Genomic DNA, 15,886 nt, shown 5'->3' on the forward strand with positions numbered 1-15,886 from the left:
ATCTTTCAAAATTAACAAAGGTGCTTCAGAATCTGTTGATGAAAGTCAATGGGATGTAGGTGCCTAAGTCACTTTTGAAAAAGGAAACAAGGCTCCAAAACCACATGGACACACTTGAAAACGTTACCTTTTGGAGATGCATCGGTAAAACTGAATGAAGAAGGTAGCTTGACATTTCAGTTTTCATACGTAGGTTACAAAAATGCAGCAGCAGCCTCAGTATCCAAATCAACCATACTTTACTGCAGAGCATTGCTTTTTTTCTTTCTTTTTTTTAAAGTATACTTTTGGAACTCTGCATTTGCATTCTCATTTTTCTCAATATTCTCAAATAAACCCTGTTTGAGTAAGATCAAGTTGACACTGCATCACTTTGTTTCTGCAACAAATGCCAGTCTTAGCTTACCTGTGTATGTTATCTTGACCAGAAGGAACAACCCCCAGGTTTGCTGCCTTAACTATTTTTTGAATTATTACAGAATGGGTGGAATACTGTGGAGCAACAGTAATTGTAGTAGATGTCTCATTCATTCCTGCAAGCATTCCTGGAATATTAAGAGAAATAGTTCTTTATAAATATAATTTTTAAAGCAGGCTAGGAGGAACTGATAAATTGGTCTGTTACTGAATAAGGCCAAACCAAGAGACTTCTAAAATCATGTTTTCCCATATTTTCTAGAAGAAACTTACAAAAAAGTTAAACTTGTCAAATGTGAAAAAACTCCCAATTAACATGTTAAAATAAATCCTCATTGAAAAATTTACTAATATCATTACACAGATCATTATGCAGTTAATGCAACTGTGTAACCAAAGTGGCTCTTTTTTAGAAAGAGCACTTAATACATAAGAGCAAAGCAAACATACAGAGATGATATATTAAATAAACTATACTTGAACTATGGACGAAATATAAAGAATTCTTTTAAACTTCTAACCATGAATACCACTCTGCTTAATTATTTTATATCAGTTTGCTAAAAATAATCCTGAAATACAGAGAGTAGTCAACAGATCAATTTAGTTCATAAAGTTATCAAATTAGAAACTTGGATAATCAGCTAGCATCAGTCTCTTTAAAATGTCACAATAAACTATAATTAAAATAGCTTAAGCATCAGTACAAAATAAAACTAAGGTGTCAACCTTCTATGCAAACACATGAAGAAAAGATGTAATAAAAATAAAAGTATAATAAAACTCCACTTCTTACATGAACATTCACTGGTTAGAACAGCATGCTACCAAGACATAGATGTCAATTAAAATCCAGAATTAAAGTACCTAGAGTTTAACACAGTGCACGTATCCTTACATGACAATCCAGAAGGAATATATTGTGCTTACATGCTAAAAAGTATTGAATCTTGTACCTTACATAGAAATGTGAAACATTAAAAGCAGCATTAAATATTTATATCTACAATAAAATTTACCTAATCAAAGCTATTTAAAACTCTCAAAAATCCTAACCTTTTTAGGAACAATATATTGTAAATTCTATTAAAATGTCTATAAACTGATTAAAAATTAAAAGTGAACATTTTCATGTACTATAATTTGAATTAGTTTTCGTTGCAAACCTTGAAACACAAGGTAAAATAAAGTAGTTGATGAGCCATAAAGGAATATTTTGGAATATGATTTACTCATGAAAAGAGCAAACAAATACCCAACTTATATAAAGATCAACGTTAGCTTGGGAACAGTACATTCTGTTTCAAATTGTTTAACTTCAATATTAGGCAAAAGCTTTAAAAACTACATAAGCAGTCTAAAACTGCTTTTAAGCAGAGCACAGGGACTGACATAACACTGCTGAGAGATGTGTGTACTCATTTAGGATTTAAACCTTCTCCATTAAGCTCTATTGAAGAGCAAATGCTGAATAAATGAATGCAACTATGTTTATGTTAAAAGCCTGTTTCCCGCAGCATGTAATTAAAGGAAATGTTGTACAAAGCCAGTACTTTTGTCAAGCTCCTGTAAATGGAAAGATGGATAGCACTCAGAAAAGTGAATGCATTGCTTCATATTTAACCTTAACACTCTTGTCATTAATGGTTTGTCTAACTTGCTCTATAAAAGACAAGGTACTGCTCCATTGAAGTAAAATTAAAAAAAATCAACTAAACCATGCTTTTCAGAACAGAAGATTCATTATCGTCGACTAATGTATTGGCATAAAGCAAAGTAACATCCTATCAAGTAAGGCACACATTCAATCTGCCTTTCCACCCCCCTTTATTTTTAACTCATGCTGTTTTATTGTTATAGGCAATTTGTACCACTCAGCATGACAGTGTAAACTGAATCAAGATTAATTTACATGCAAAAGAACACTTAGGAGAGCAGCGTGGTAAGCAAATGTATTGTCTCGATTGCTGAGGTGGAAAAGAACCTGGAAAGAAAAAAAGGTGCTCTAATTAAGGGGCATCAAATATGATTGCTTGTGGTAGTTAAGGGCCAGAAAATAGTAAATGTCTGACCATTTAAAGAATTAGCAACTTGCTTGTTAGGAACACAAGTTGGATGCATAAATCTTAATAAAATTAAGTAAACATTCTGTGTTTTTTTTAAACCATGTTTTTCTGGATTAAAGTGCACCCATTATATTCACATTTAAAAATTTTACAAAATGATTTAAAAATGTACCTTGAAACAGACTGCAAAACATAGTACATCATTACTACTACATGCACATACATTTTCAAAATAAAAATGTTAATGATAGAAATAATGATTAATATCTAGTTATAAGAAACATGTGCCATCTTTAATGTTGCATTACTCACTGGAATCTAAGAAAACTCTGGTCAAAGCACAGAATGGCAAATAATCTGGGTAAACTGATTGGTATAATAACAAGAGTACATAGTTTGAATGATAAAAGGAAGGAAAATTGGAAAAAATAATAGTGATACATAACATGAAATGTATTATGTATCTGAGATTAAACTGAGTTCAATCCTGCTCTCATTCAAGCCAATTGGAGCATTGCCACTGATTTCAAAAGGAGCAAAGGCAGGAAAAAATGATAAGATGGCAGAGGCCCCAAAGCTAGTTTTCACTCGGTCAGAATTCCCACTACAACAAATAGGAATTTTGTCCAAATGCTGCAGGACCAGGCATGAGATGCTGAGGCTTAAACACTGGAATAAGTCTTTAAATCACAAAGTAAAAGACCAATGTAGTTTGATAATACCATGTTAATCTATTGCTTCAAAACGGTTAATCACAAAACCACAACATTAACTGCTGCTCAAGATTATGTTAGAATAGGAAATGAATTACCCTGGAAGAGGTTTCCCAATGCAGAATTAAGGACACAGTAATAATATGGTAAGGCTCCAAATATAACACTGAGCATGTGGTTAAATATACAGCTTCAATTTCCTAGTGCCGCCACTAGAAAACCTTAAAAAACATGAATATTCAGCAACCTGCCTGTTCCCCCCTCCTTATGCCATCAGGGAAGTGGAAATACAGAAAATGTGACAGACAAAGCGACATAACATAATTGAGTAAAGGTGTGAAACAATGAGCTGTTTTCTTGCATATCGGTGTAATATTTTGTACTCCCACCTTAGCATACTTGTTTGAATGAACATGCAAGTTAAATTAAAAATCCTAAAAATCCATGTGCATTCTCATTTTCCCCACTATGAACTTGCACACTCATCCTTCCACTACTTCATAGCTACTAACTTTGAATATATAAATGGAGACAAAATAAAGCATCTTTGGATAAGAGAAATATTGTGCATCTAAAATAAGGAGAAAAAAAAACGGAAAATGGGGGGAGGAGGTTCACAAAACCACATTCATTTAGAGAACATAGAAAAATCCAAGTTAAAAATACAAACTGGAACAGTGTATGCTAACTAAGCTAAACTGGGCTGCATTTTCTCCTAATAAGGTTTATCTTGCTAGAAGTCAGAGGAAATTCATTTCTTTCTGTGATTTGGTATTTTTATTTACCAAGATTATATGGGAATTCTCTCAAAATACTCTCACAGCTGTTCCTAGATTTGTGTAACAAATAAACACATGTGTAAAATTTAGAACCGAGACCTCTATTACCAAGAATTTTCTAAAACACCTGAAATCTATAAATAAAAAGATGCTATAGAAAAGGCTTTTAAACCTATGGTAAATTTGCCAGCATCAAGCCCTGCATCAAAGAATGAATTCAGGAAGACAGAAAGACCGATACAGAAATGCCAAGAGACCTTCATGGATTTACAAATACTTCATATAAACAAATTTTCAAATAGCTTTATTCAGAGTAGCCTTTCTGCTCTATTAAACATAGCAAACAGCTGCCAGATTTATTCAGACAAATAATCAACAACCATAGAAGTAAAATGGCAGAAGAAAAAGGAATTTTGGCAACAACTCCACAGAGGACCACAGCTATTCTCCAAGTGCACTCCTTCTATGTACTCATGGTTCTGTATGGCCAGTCAGGAAAAAACCCCTCAGTCAAAGCAAAGCACGCAAAAACTCTATCAAAATATCAAGAAGTAAGCAAATAAAAAATGGTGAGGAGGGAATACAATAACCTTTTTTTTTTTTTTTTTTTAATTTACAGCATATCTCCTTAGCTTACAGTTTTTTCAGAAGGGAACAGTTTAAAATAAATATGCCAAAGCCTCATTCAATCACTCACCTTGGTTTGCTGAGCAGGTGTAAGGCAGTGAGGCAGGCTTTAGCCAGCAAAGGGTAAGAACAGCAAATAAGTATCAATTGGTTAAGAAAAAAAAAATCACAATCCTAACTTTTCACTGTAGTGATCAACTTCACAGAAAATGAAACAAGTAGCACTTAGACTTCATTCTTAATCATTCAAAAATATAGAAGAAAGAAGTGATGCAAAAGTGATTATTAATAATACATAGCATTGCATAAGATTACTCGTTGGTGTTCTTGACTGCTTTGATAAATATACTAGGTTTCTGAGCTTTACACAGCAATGAGACTGTGTCCCACGGGTATATTCTCATCTCAATGTGGAGGCATTTATACATGTAAATCCCCATACATTGAGATGGATGAGAATACACCACTAAATTTGAATGCCTCCAAAACTCAAGCATTTAGAACTTAAAGACCCAAGAATTTTGTTCAAATTCACTGTAGCATCCTGGATTGTTCAATTTAACGTGTGTATCAAACCAGCTACAATTTTTGTATTATTCATTATAAAAGAGCTATTCAAACCACTAAATTTATTTACATAGGTTTGTGTTTGGCCTAGAATCACTCATAATATTTAAAAAGCGCAACGTTCAAAAAAAGCCTGCTGAGGTCTATGAAATAACACACTTCCTTTTTAAAAGGTTAGTCCAGCAGGAAATCTTTTTCTTTGTATAGTAAGAAGCATTGTTTTAAGGGGGTAAGATTGTGGCTAACTTCAAGGTAATTGGCAGAGAAAGTACATTAACTATATGCTTGTAACAGTGCCGGGATGCAAACTGATAAAAACCACATACTGCATAAATACATGTTTGGTTTATTTCTTGGAGCTGATGGGTCCCAAATTCCTGCCATTAGCACTAATATGAAATGCATTAGTGCATTATGTTAGGAAACCAAAACTCCCAAGGGCCAAAGGTTGATTATGTACTATGTATGGGGGGTGGTTTTTCAAAGGTGTTTTAAAACAGATGTCATGTAGTACATTTGAAGGTATTCTCTAAATGTAGTCATTAGTATCAGATTGAAAGAGAATGCACAGAATGGTACTAATAGCTACACACAATAATATGTCTGTCTATGTATACAGATATGGAAATTAATTCAAACAAAAGCAAACATCTTTATCAGTGTTACTTAAATAAAAAAAATCTCACCTTGCTCTTTCATAAAATCTTTCTCTGACATAGTGACAGGTAAAAGTAGTTCTCCAACAGAGGGCTGAATGCTAACATTGAAGTGATTATCCTTTGTGCTAACAAAAGAGAAATTAGAGATTATCAAATGTTTTGTAACAAAATGCTCTATGCATACATTTACTCCAATTTGATGATTAAATCAATTGATACTGATGAATTTACCACTTGGGTTTTTACTCTGATAATCCAAAAGCCTACTAAATCTAACAAAAAACCCCCAACCAAACCTCTCACCAGCACAGATGTAATACCAATGCAACACTATGTATTTTAAGCTACGTATTTTTGAGAAAGTTATTTTTACTAATAATGTTTACTTAGACTAATATCAAATTAGAACTCAACTACAAACATGCCAAAAACAAATAAACATATATTATGCAAAGTTCAATAATCAACAACAGATGTCTCAACCATATATAGGCATGAATTAGCAATATTTTACTTCACTTAATGCTATAAATAAATTTTAAAAAATTCTTACGCAGATTGTTTATTTGGGGAAAAGTATTTTAACAATCTTTTTATGCATCATAGAACATCTTCAGAAAAACACTGGATCTGTTACAGTAACAGTTATACCGCTAAACCTAGATGTAATTTAGAAGCAGAAGAATCACAACTGTCTGAAAAATCATAGCAACAAACTAATTTTGAAGGCAAAAGAATAATCCATTGTTTTAGTTTTGTAAACATTTCTGACAACATAAAATATAAGCTAGGGCTTCATCTGAAGCAGTACTGGAAACACTTAAATCTGGAACTAGCTTTTATAATGTCAGACAGAGAGGGAAAATGTATAGTATCAGTAGCATTGTGCTAATTAGTAACATCATGCTAATACAGTTATCCGCTGCAGATTCCCACTTAAAAGCAATCCCACATGGTGAACTCACTCTTAGTATTCACCTAACTCTCTACAGAGTTCAGATTTATTTATACCTGATGCTAATCCTATAAAAATTCAAGTTAGTTTCGCTGTGCCATGTTCAGTTGGTTAACTACAGTTTGTGGTGTCCAGCTAATGATTCATGCCCAGGCATATACCAGTAAAATCTTTGCTCCAAATGTAGGACGTGAAATTTTAGAAAAGTAAAACTTCTTTCAGTTAGCTGTTCTGCCAAATAATCAACTAATATTGGTTGCTAGTAGGCCTCAGTTATCCTACTTAAATATATCGGTGCAATCATTAGTAGCAGAAAAATCAATTGATTAATATCCATGGTATTTAAATTAATCTCAAACATTTGTTATTGATTTTTTATAACTTTTCAACCAGAAATCTCTGAAATTAGATTGATTGATGTATGAAGCAGCACTGGATGATTAATATAGGGGGTATTTTGTCCTCCTTTTAAAAAAAATTAAAAGACAACCATCTAAAACAATATATTTTTCAATTAAATGCAAATATTGTTACTAAATCTGTGGCAACTAGATGAATTGTAGTAAGGCAAACATGTAATACAGGGACTGTATACACTTCATTATTTACTTTCTAGTTTCAGACATTATAATTAAGCTTTTATACAGCATCTCAAATATTGATGTTTCCAATGTAATCCATCAAGAACTATAACTGTCACTGCTATTCTAAATCTATGTTCACTAAATATACACTGAAACTGTTTTAAGTCTGTCTGAGATGCCAAAGAATTGTCATGAGGTGCCTATTTCAGTTTGTAAATATTTTTAAAGTATCATTGCAGTTCTGAGAAGCATTATTCTCCAACAAAGTGAGTGCCACCAGTCCTTATGTAAAGACAGCAAAACACCTGAATTAGCATGGATGCAGTACCGTGTCAGGATTAAATACGCTGATTTTTTTGTCTTTTCCCCCCATTTTTATATTTTTCATATGAGAACTAAAGAAATTGTGAGTACCACAAGCAAACAGATAAACTTTTAACTGACAGTCCCACATAAAATGCATGTGGTTTATCAAGATTATTTGGACTTTATTAGTGCCAAGATATTTTAGCAGCAATTCATAATGACTTTACATTTCAAATGATAACCAAGAATAGGCGCAACTATTTAATAAATGAAGTTTATTAACAATTTAAGAACCTAAATGCTTCATACAGGTCTGAAAGTTAATATATGTAGGGCATGATATAGCATTTCCAAGTTTACATGGGTTAACCCTTTCATAGTTGGAAAATAGGAAGGTATCAGTGTAGCCTGGCTCCTAAACAACTATACTACGCTAGTGGGAGAGATTTTTAAGTCAGCATTGTTCTAACTGTCCTCCCTCCCAAAAATTAAGTAACAAGCTAATTAATAGTCTTAATAAACCATGATATGTTTGTGGTTGTGATGGCTTCAGCTTTCACAGTATAATTCCTGCTTGCTATCTGGTCTTACTTTGGCTATAAGATTGAGTTTATTTTGAGATAGAATTTGTTGAGATTCAGCATACATCAATAAATAAATTTAATAGAACAAAGCTATTCTTCCTCAGAGTAAGATTCTTTAATCTAGATGTTACTGACTAAACGTTAGTGTTCTTTACAGGCCTTCATCCATTTTGCTAGGACTACACAGTTTTCTGAGAACATCTTTTATATCCAATTTATTTATGGATATAACACACTTAAAAATTGAACGGAATATAATCTAATAACACATTACATAATTTAAATCATTTAACAGTGCAGGCTGTTGCCTATGAAAGTTCATACTTCTCTGAACCAGTTAGTCTCTAGGTGCCACCCTCGCCACCTTCTGATATAACTATGTTATATCAAAACCTGTAAGATGCACTTAATCACTTTGAAGCCCCTTTTAGAAACAGTTTTCAATGTTCTAGCAGATCAGTTAAAACTTCACTAGAACCTGTTTTACAAGTCTAAGTCTTTTGAGAGGTTAAGTTTAAGAAACAGCTGCAACAGAAAGGAAAAACCAGCAAACCGGATGAAGAATCAGAAATAGTCATTAGTATGTAAGTAAACCCTGGGCACGTTGCTCTACTTTTCAAAAACTAAAGCCTTTCTGTAATTTTAGTAGCAGCCACCATCTGTCTAAAGATATAAACTGAACTTAAGAGGAGTAACACTCCCTTAGTAGTCTGTTAAAAAAGATAAGGATGTGTTATAACACTACATTACCACCCAGCAAAAGATACCTCATGTACAGAATTGTGCCCTGTACAGATGTAGAGAGCAAATTAGATCTCAGCATTATTTGTACTTTGCCTTGAAGGTTGTTAAATTCTATATATTACAGTTATGGAAAGCTGTCACCATTGTGGCTTTAGAGAACTGTAAGAGGCTTCCTCTGATCATCCAAGAAAAGCAAACAGATATGAGATAATAATGCTCCTATAGAAGAGTGAGCAATCATCTGCTTTACATATTTAACATACTGTAAGACTGCCAAAACATGATTTTAATTCTTTCTGCAATAGGAACTTCTATTACTTATTTGAAACCAACATCTTCTCTGTCCCTCTCTGCCAAACAACTGGCTCACCCAAATTCTAACAAAACACCAAAAGTTGTTTGGACTGGGTGTTGGGGATCAGATGCAAAAGCCAGAGATATCTGCCTGCCATTAACCATCTGGGTAATCTTGGGACAGAAGTCATGGAATCATATAATAATCTGTGGTTGGAAAAGATCTCAAAGGTCAATTTATATAACTCTTGCTTGCACAGATACAGGATTAATTGTTCCTAAACCATCCAAGCCAGCTGTTTATCTCAACCCTTGTTGAAAATCAATTAAACGGACTGCGCTACTACCCAAGGCAGCTGATTCCATTGCCCTGTTGTTCAGAAGTGTTACTCAAGACTTCCTGTAAATCTTCTTTGCTGCCGTTTCAACACGCTGCCTTTTGTCTATCTCCCTATGACAACAGAAAATAATTTTTCTCCATCTTCTTTAGGGTAGAGTTTCAAATACTAGAATACTGCTATCGTGCCCCCCACCCCCAATCTCCTTTTCTCCAGATTAAATATACCAAAGCCCCTTCAATTTTGAAATCCAATCTTGAAACTAACAGTACTATAATCATAGAAAATTAGGGTTGGAAGGGACCTCAGGAGGTCATGTAGTCAACCCCCTGCTCAAAACAGGGCCATCCCCAACTATGTATCTCCATCTTCGGAGGTTTTTAAGAGCCACCTAGAAAAAGCCTTGGCTGGGGTGATATAGTCAAGGCTTTGTCTAGCCAGGTCTTGAACCTCTGAGGATGGAGATTCCATCACCTCTCTGGGTAACCAGTTCCAGTGCTTCAATACCATCCTAGTGAGACAGTTTTTTCTAATGTCTAACCTAAAATTCCCTTGCTGCAACTTGAGACCATTGCTCCTTGTTCTGTCACCTGCCACCACTGATAACAGCCCAGCTCCATCCTCTCTGGAACCACACTTCAGGTCATTGAAGGCTGCTATTAAATCCCCTCTCAGTCTTCTCTTCTCCATACTCAATAAGCCCAGTTCCCTCAGCCTCTCCTCAGAAGTCATTCTCCCCAGCCTCCTAAACCATTTTTGCTGCCCTTCACTGGACTCTCTCTAATTTGTTCACATCCCTTCTGTAGTGGGGGCCCTAAAACTGGGCACAGTACTGCAGATGTGGCTTCAACAGTGACGAACAGAGGGGAAGAACCACTTATCTTGACTGGTTGGCAACACCCCTACTAATGCAGACCTGTATGCTGTTAAGCTTCTTGGCAAGGGTGTTCCCCCTTCTGTTGGCTCACATTCAGCTTATTGTCCTCTAATAGTACTATCACTTAGATAAGGTTTTAAAATATTGCCACACAACGTTCTTTGGGTAAATGTGATGACATATGCCCAAAGAACCTTGTCTGCTTATGTCCTTAGATCAACACAGCTACAACCAACACCCCCGGAAGTATAGGCAGGTCATTCTCTACATAAGTTATCTACTTACTACTAATTGCTCAAAGTAGTTAAGTAATGACCAGTTTCTACTGAAAATATAAAACTTTCCAACCTACCTACTCACCCTTGCAGAACAGCACTCTGACATGTGATGATAAAGTACACTTTGTTTCTATAATGAAAGCTTGAGGGAAAGAGTAATTTAACATTTCCCTTGTCCCTTAATAGTCATGGGGCTGCAGTCATGTGGTCTTTCGTGCACCTGCTTTAAAAAAAAAGCAAAGCAAAACACAAACTTCTAACTCTCCCTTGTTTGTGTTTAGACATATCCAATTAGGGATGTTTGGGAGACAAAAAGAACAAGGATTTAAGTTTCTGCAAAAAGGTGAAATGCACAGAGTGTCTAGATTTTTTGCTGCTTTCTCAGATAGTCTCCCTGAACAAAGGGAAAAGCAGCTGTTTCCTCCCCACCCTTTTATTTTCTTCCTTAAACAAGGCAGGCAGGGCCTGGATTTCTACAAGCCAAAGATGTTGTTCAGGGTCAGTCTTACACCCTCCATGTCAGGCATCCAGCCTCAGGCAGGGGTGTAACTGGCCAGTTCTTCACCCTGGGTGGCAACAGTGCAGGAGCAGCAGCTGCAGGTTTGCTGCTGAATGGGGGGAATGTCACATTCTTTTTTGGTCACCAAAATGTGTATTGAATGCCAGTTAAACACCAATTTTCAGTGGCAAAAAGGGGGCTTAATTCTACCACAGTACCCTGTTTCTGCTAGCTACCTCCCCTGTGCTGTGCACTGATGCCACCCTATTGCTGTTGGAGGCAGAAATGCTGCATGGAAGATGAAGGGGAGAGATGCAGGGGATGGGAGGGTGACGTGCCCCCCCAGCTTTATTCTCACATCCCAACCTTTGGCAGCATCTGGGACTCAAGCCCCACTCATCCACCCACTGTTATGCTACTGGCCTTATGTACTTGTTTCCTGGAGCAGGGCCAATTAATAATGGCCAACTTTGCAATTATGAAACTAAGAGAAGAGCACCAGATTACTCATCTTCATATCTGGCTTCCCTAAGCAATATATTGACCTGCTGACAAAGCACTATATATATATGGAGGGACACACCACATGAGCAGGTGAAAATGCAAGAGAAAATGGTATAAAGACACTTCCCCCCCCCCCATGACATTTGCCATTGATGCTCCTGTGTACGCAACTGTATGATTTTTATCAGCTACTTTAGCATGATAAAGAAACAGGTGGACCTTATACCTGAAACAAAGTGTGACTGCAATTAAAAAAAAAATTCTGTTGCCTCAAAAAACTAGTGAGGATCAAGGTTTGTAAGTGACTAGTTTTGATCATCAATTTTTCGCAAAGATATCAGATGTTTGGACCCCTGGGGAGATGGCAGATGGAAGATGACAACAGAGATGTTCTCACTATGGCTCGTTCTAAACGTTACATTTGTGCCACAATTAATGTACTAATTGCAGCATAAATAGAAAGGGTGCTACACATGCAGCCAATTTAAGGCACCAAAAAGTGGGGAGCAAGCCATAAAAATGTTTCACGTGTAAAGTACAATAATTTGTATGGTGCCTTAAATTCAATGCGATTATTAGGGTTGGAAGGGACGTCAGGCTGATAATCAGCTGATAGTTGGCTTGGTCAGAGGCTGGCTGGGGCGAAAGCCAAAGGGCTTCCCTTGCTGGGGACTTTAAACCCTGAACCTGGCAGCATTAGCTGGGCTGCCTAGTGCAGGACCTCAGAGGCTATTAGCAGAGACAGGGAGTGGGGAGCCTTTGGCTTCCCCTGCTGGAAGTTTAAAACCCACATTGAGAACCTCTGGTCAGGAAGCCCAGGACAGATGAGCAGAGAACTTTAAACCCTGTGCTGGGCAACTCTGGTCAGCTGGGTCCAGGACTACACTAGGGTCTGGATCCAACCATGGTGCCGTCCCCACTGAGCTGATAATCAGCTGCCCCAGCCAACAATTCCTGGCCCAGCAGTGACCACATTGAGACTGGCTGCAGACCCCAGAGAGGTCCTCTGGCTGAGCTGACAATCAGCTGATTGTCCAGCTTTCAACTAGCGAGTGAAGGGAGAGCCCAGGATCATGAACCTGGGTCCCCCCTGCATTGGCAAGGATGGCCCAATTGGGATTTGATCATGGATCCCAAAATTGCACGTTCTGCCATGCATGTGTGGCATGGCAGAAGGCATGACTGCTGGGATCAGATCCTATTGCACCTTCAAACGAGTATCTGTCAGCAGCTTATGCCCCCACAAGGTGAGCACCCCAACACATATTCTAAATAAATACCCTAAGAAAAGTTTTCAAGTTACAGAGTTTCTCCTTCCTATCTCTAATTAGGTGCGTGATCTTGGTAAACTTTGCTTAATAAAAATAGTGCTTACTAGAGAGATCTTTCAAAGCTCATGATGTTTCAGCCCCCTCTCTACATTATAATTTCTTCTTTGCTGCCCTTGATTTCTGCAAGATCTTTGAAAGAGAGATCTAAATATTTTATTACCCATTCTTGCTTTTTTCTCAATATAGTTTGTTTTTATTCAACTACTAACACTATGGTACATCCCCAAGCAGAAAGGTAGCATTTGCTATGCAAAACACACAGTCAGTGATTGGCATATAAGACCAATTGATCTACCCATTACCACTATCTCCCTACCCCCACAAGCACTACTACAAAGCTATTGATTTAAACACTGCCGATCGGTTTCCATTTTCTGATTTTGGGCAGGCCAATTAAGAAAGTGAGTAATTGTGATTACACTGCTTCAGGATCAATTACATTTGATGCAAGACAAAGTGGTCCTTTTGGAACAACGTAAAGAAAATAATTATGATCAGGACTCTTTACTGTTGAACCTTCCTTAATAAAAACTCAAATAAATGACACGCACATCTTCAGGCAAAAAACACAAGGGGAAGAAGATTTAAGAACATTTCTTGTAAAAAATATTCTTGAAAAAAATTCTCACACATGCATACAAGCTCCTATAAGTTATTTTTCTTTTTGAACAAAAAACTTTTTAGAGAGTATGGCAAGCCCTAAAGACTACAGTCACAGTGCACTATGAAGAGAATTTCATATGACAACTAAAAGGTCCTAAAACGCGAGTGCGCATGCACACACAGATACACACACACACACACAACTAGTATTATTTGAATAATGCAGGTTTTACCTGAGCAGTAACATATTAAATTACAAAGTATTTTTTTCTGAACAAGGTTCTCAAATATAAAAGGCCCTATTAATTAATGAGGAAACAAAGTAAGCAATTCCTAATTTAATTTTAAACTTAGGTTTTAGCTTCAGGTTTGTCATTGGGTTCACATTGTCCAAATCATTAAAATGAATACACCACTGGGGTCTAAGGCAAATCTATTTACAGTGATGTTACTCATAGTCTGGTTGGTGTTCAGGAATATTGATCTGTCTTGTTTGTCTAATAGGAAAATAATAAACAATTACTAGGCAATGTTGGAGAAAGTAATCAGTTTTTATATATCACTAATACAGCAGACCTCCCAAAACATAAAGGTGATGATCTGCATAAAATCAATGTGTTATGCTACATTGCTTATACTTATCACTGCAGATATTCTCAGCAATAAATGGTGTAAGTCTGGAACTGAATCATTAGTACACTGAAAAGATGCATTTAAGAAAAAAATACTTGCTCTATTTAAAGAAAAATAATGTAAATATATGTTAAAATGTGAATATTTCAATATGATGTAGAATTTAAAAATAAGAATGAAGCATGTTGGCTTTTTGTACCAATTATGAATTTCACTGACTAGAACTTTCTCCTTTACTATGTCGAAACAAAGCTGGTACCACAGCAACATGCTGTTCTGTAAGATAAGCTCAGATTCTGAAGACTCTGAATCAGCTCCTGAATACCACCTGCCATTATCGTCATCCAAAAAAGCACTGTAGTATAATTGTATCAGCCAAATGTCATAGGCATCTTGTTGGGGAAAGGTCATATTTTTAAAACTTCTGCACTTCAGGATTAAGTGTACACTTAATAATTAATATCATATCAAGGGCTGTTATGAAACATGTTTTCAACACAAGAAGCCCTCCCACAAAGAAGAGAACTTTATTTCAATAGTGGTCCTTCTTAAGCAAAGGGCTTATGGCATGCATAAATCATATATGCCCAATTTTAAAGAATTTGTAAGCTTGCCATATTATCCTTCTTGATAGCTATATACATTCTCAATTGTTATTTAAGAAACATTAGAACAGGAGAATATTTGTACATAAGCAGATGGGTAGTAAGCTAGGTAGTAAGTAAGCTTTCAATATTTCTTGCAAGTTACGTTAAAGGAGCAGGCAAGACTTAAAGGCAGACTTGTTTTATGACCTGGGCAAGAGTCTGGACTGCTGTTATTTTTGCATGAATTTAAATGCTGCTTGATAAAGGCATTTTTAGCAAGCACTTAGGTTCACTGCTTACTGATATCAAAATGAGGCACTCAGATTATTGGTGGTTTTTGAGCATAAAGTTATTATATAAATGAAAATAAGTAAATACATGAATCAATCTATCTATGTAGCTATCACACATGCGGAGTGCACTCCAAACTTTACTGAGCCAGCCAGCTTCCCATTTTCCCTTCCTCCTCAACTGCTTTTTAAAAATTAGGATAAGATTTCTCCAACTTGTAAGCCTGAGGGTAGCTTAACTAGCTAACAGGCACTACAGTCACAACATGGAGACCCTGGACCATCTGGGTAGCTCTTGAGAAGCACAGGTTTCTCTCGCTTTATGCTGTACATGCTCTCCTGGAAAACGGCGCCTAACTCAAATTTGCGTAAGGGAACCCACTTTACAATGTAACAAATAGGGATACGTTCCAAGACTTCAGCTATACTAACCCCCAGATCCATTTCTAGCATTTTTACAAGACAATTTTGGTACTCACCAACAGCAGACAGTACACACAAGCACAGGGCACTGTTATAATGGGGATGGCAACTACAGAAACACGTTGCAGACAACGAGGTAGGAGTACAGATCCACACAGGAGACTGTATTTTGATGCGTGCCACTTCCACAATGCACCCCACAAAGCAGTTGACTGCAGGCTTCCACCA

General features: G+C 36.4%; 1 protein-coding gene across 6 annotated transcripts in view; it reads right to left on the minus strand.

Moving 5' to 3' along the window:
* The window catches only part of AP3B1 (adaptor related protein complex 3 subunit beta 1), a 287,301-nt gene that overhangs the window by 16,226 nt on the left and 255,189 nt on the right, over positions 1-15,886 (minus strand). For all 6 annotated transcript variants that reach the window (XM_019482176.2, XM_006261568.4, XM_019482169.2 and 3 more), the window contains 2 exons: positions 5,856-5,953; positions 407-545 (listed from right to left, as the gene is read on the minus strand). In XM_019482176.2, the coding sequence (XP_019337721.1) occupies positions 407-545; positions 5,856-5,953 (237 nt within the window). The remainder of the gene's footprint in view (positions 1-406; positions 546-5,855; positions 5,954-15,886) is intronic.

Source organism: Alligator mississippiensis, chromosome 3 (genome assembly GCF_030867095.1).
Source record: "Alligator mississippiensis isolate rAllMis1 chromosome 3, rAllMis1, whole genome shotgun sequence".
In the NCBI taxonomy this organism is placed as follows: Eukaryota; Metazoa; Chordata; order Crocodylia; family Alligatoridae; genus Alligator; species Alligator mississippiensis.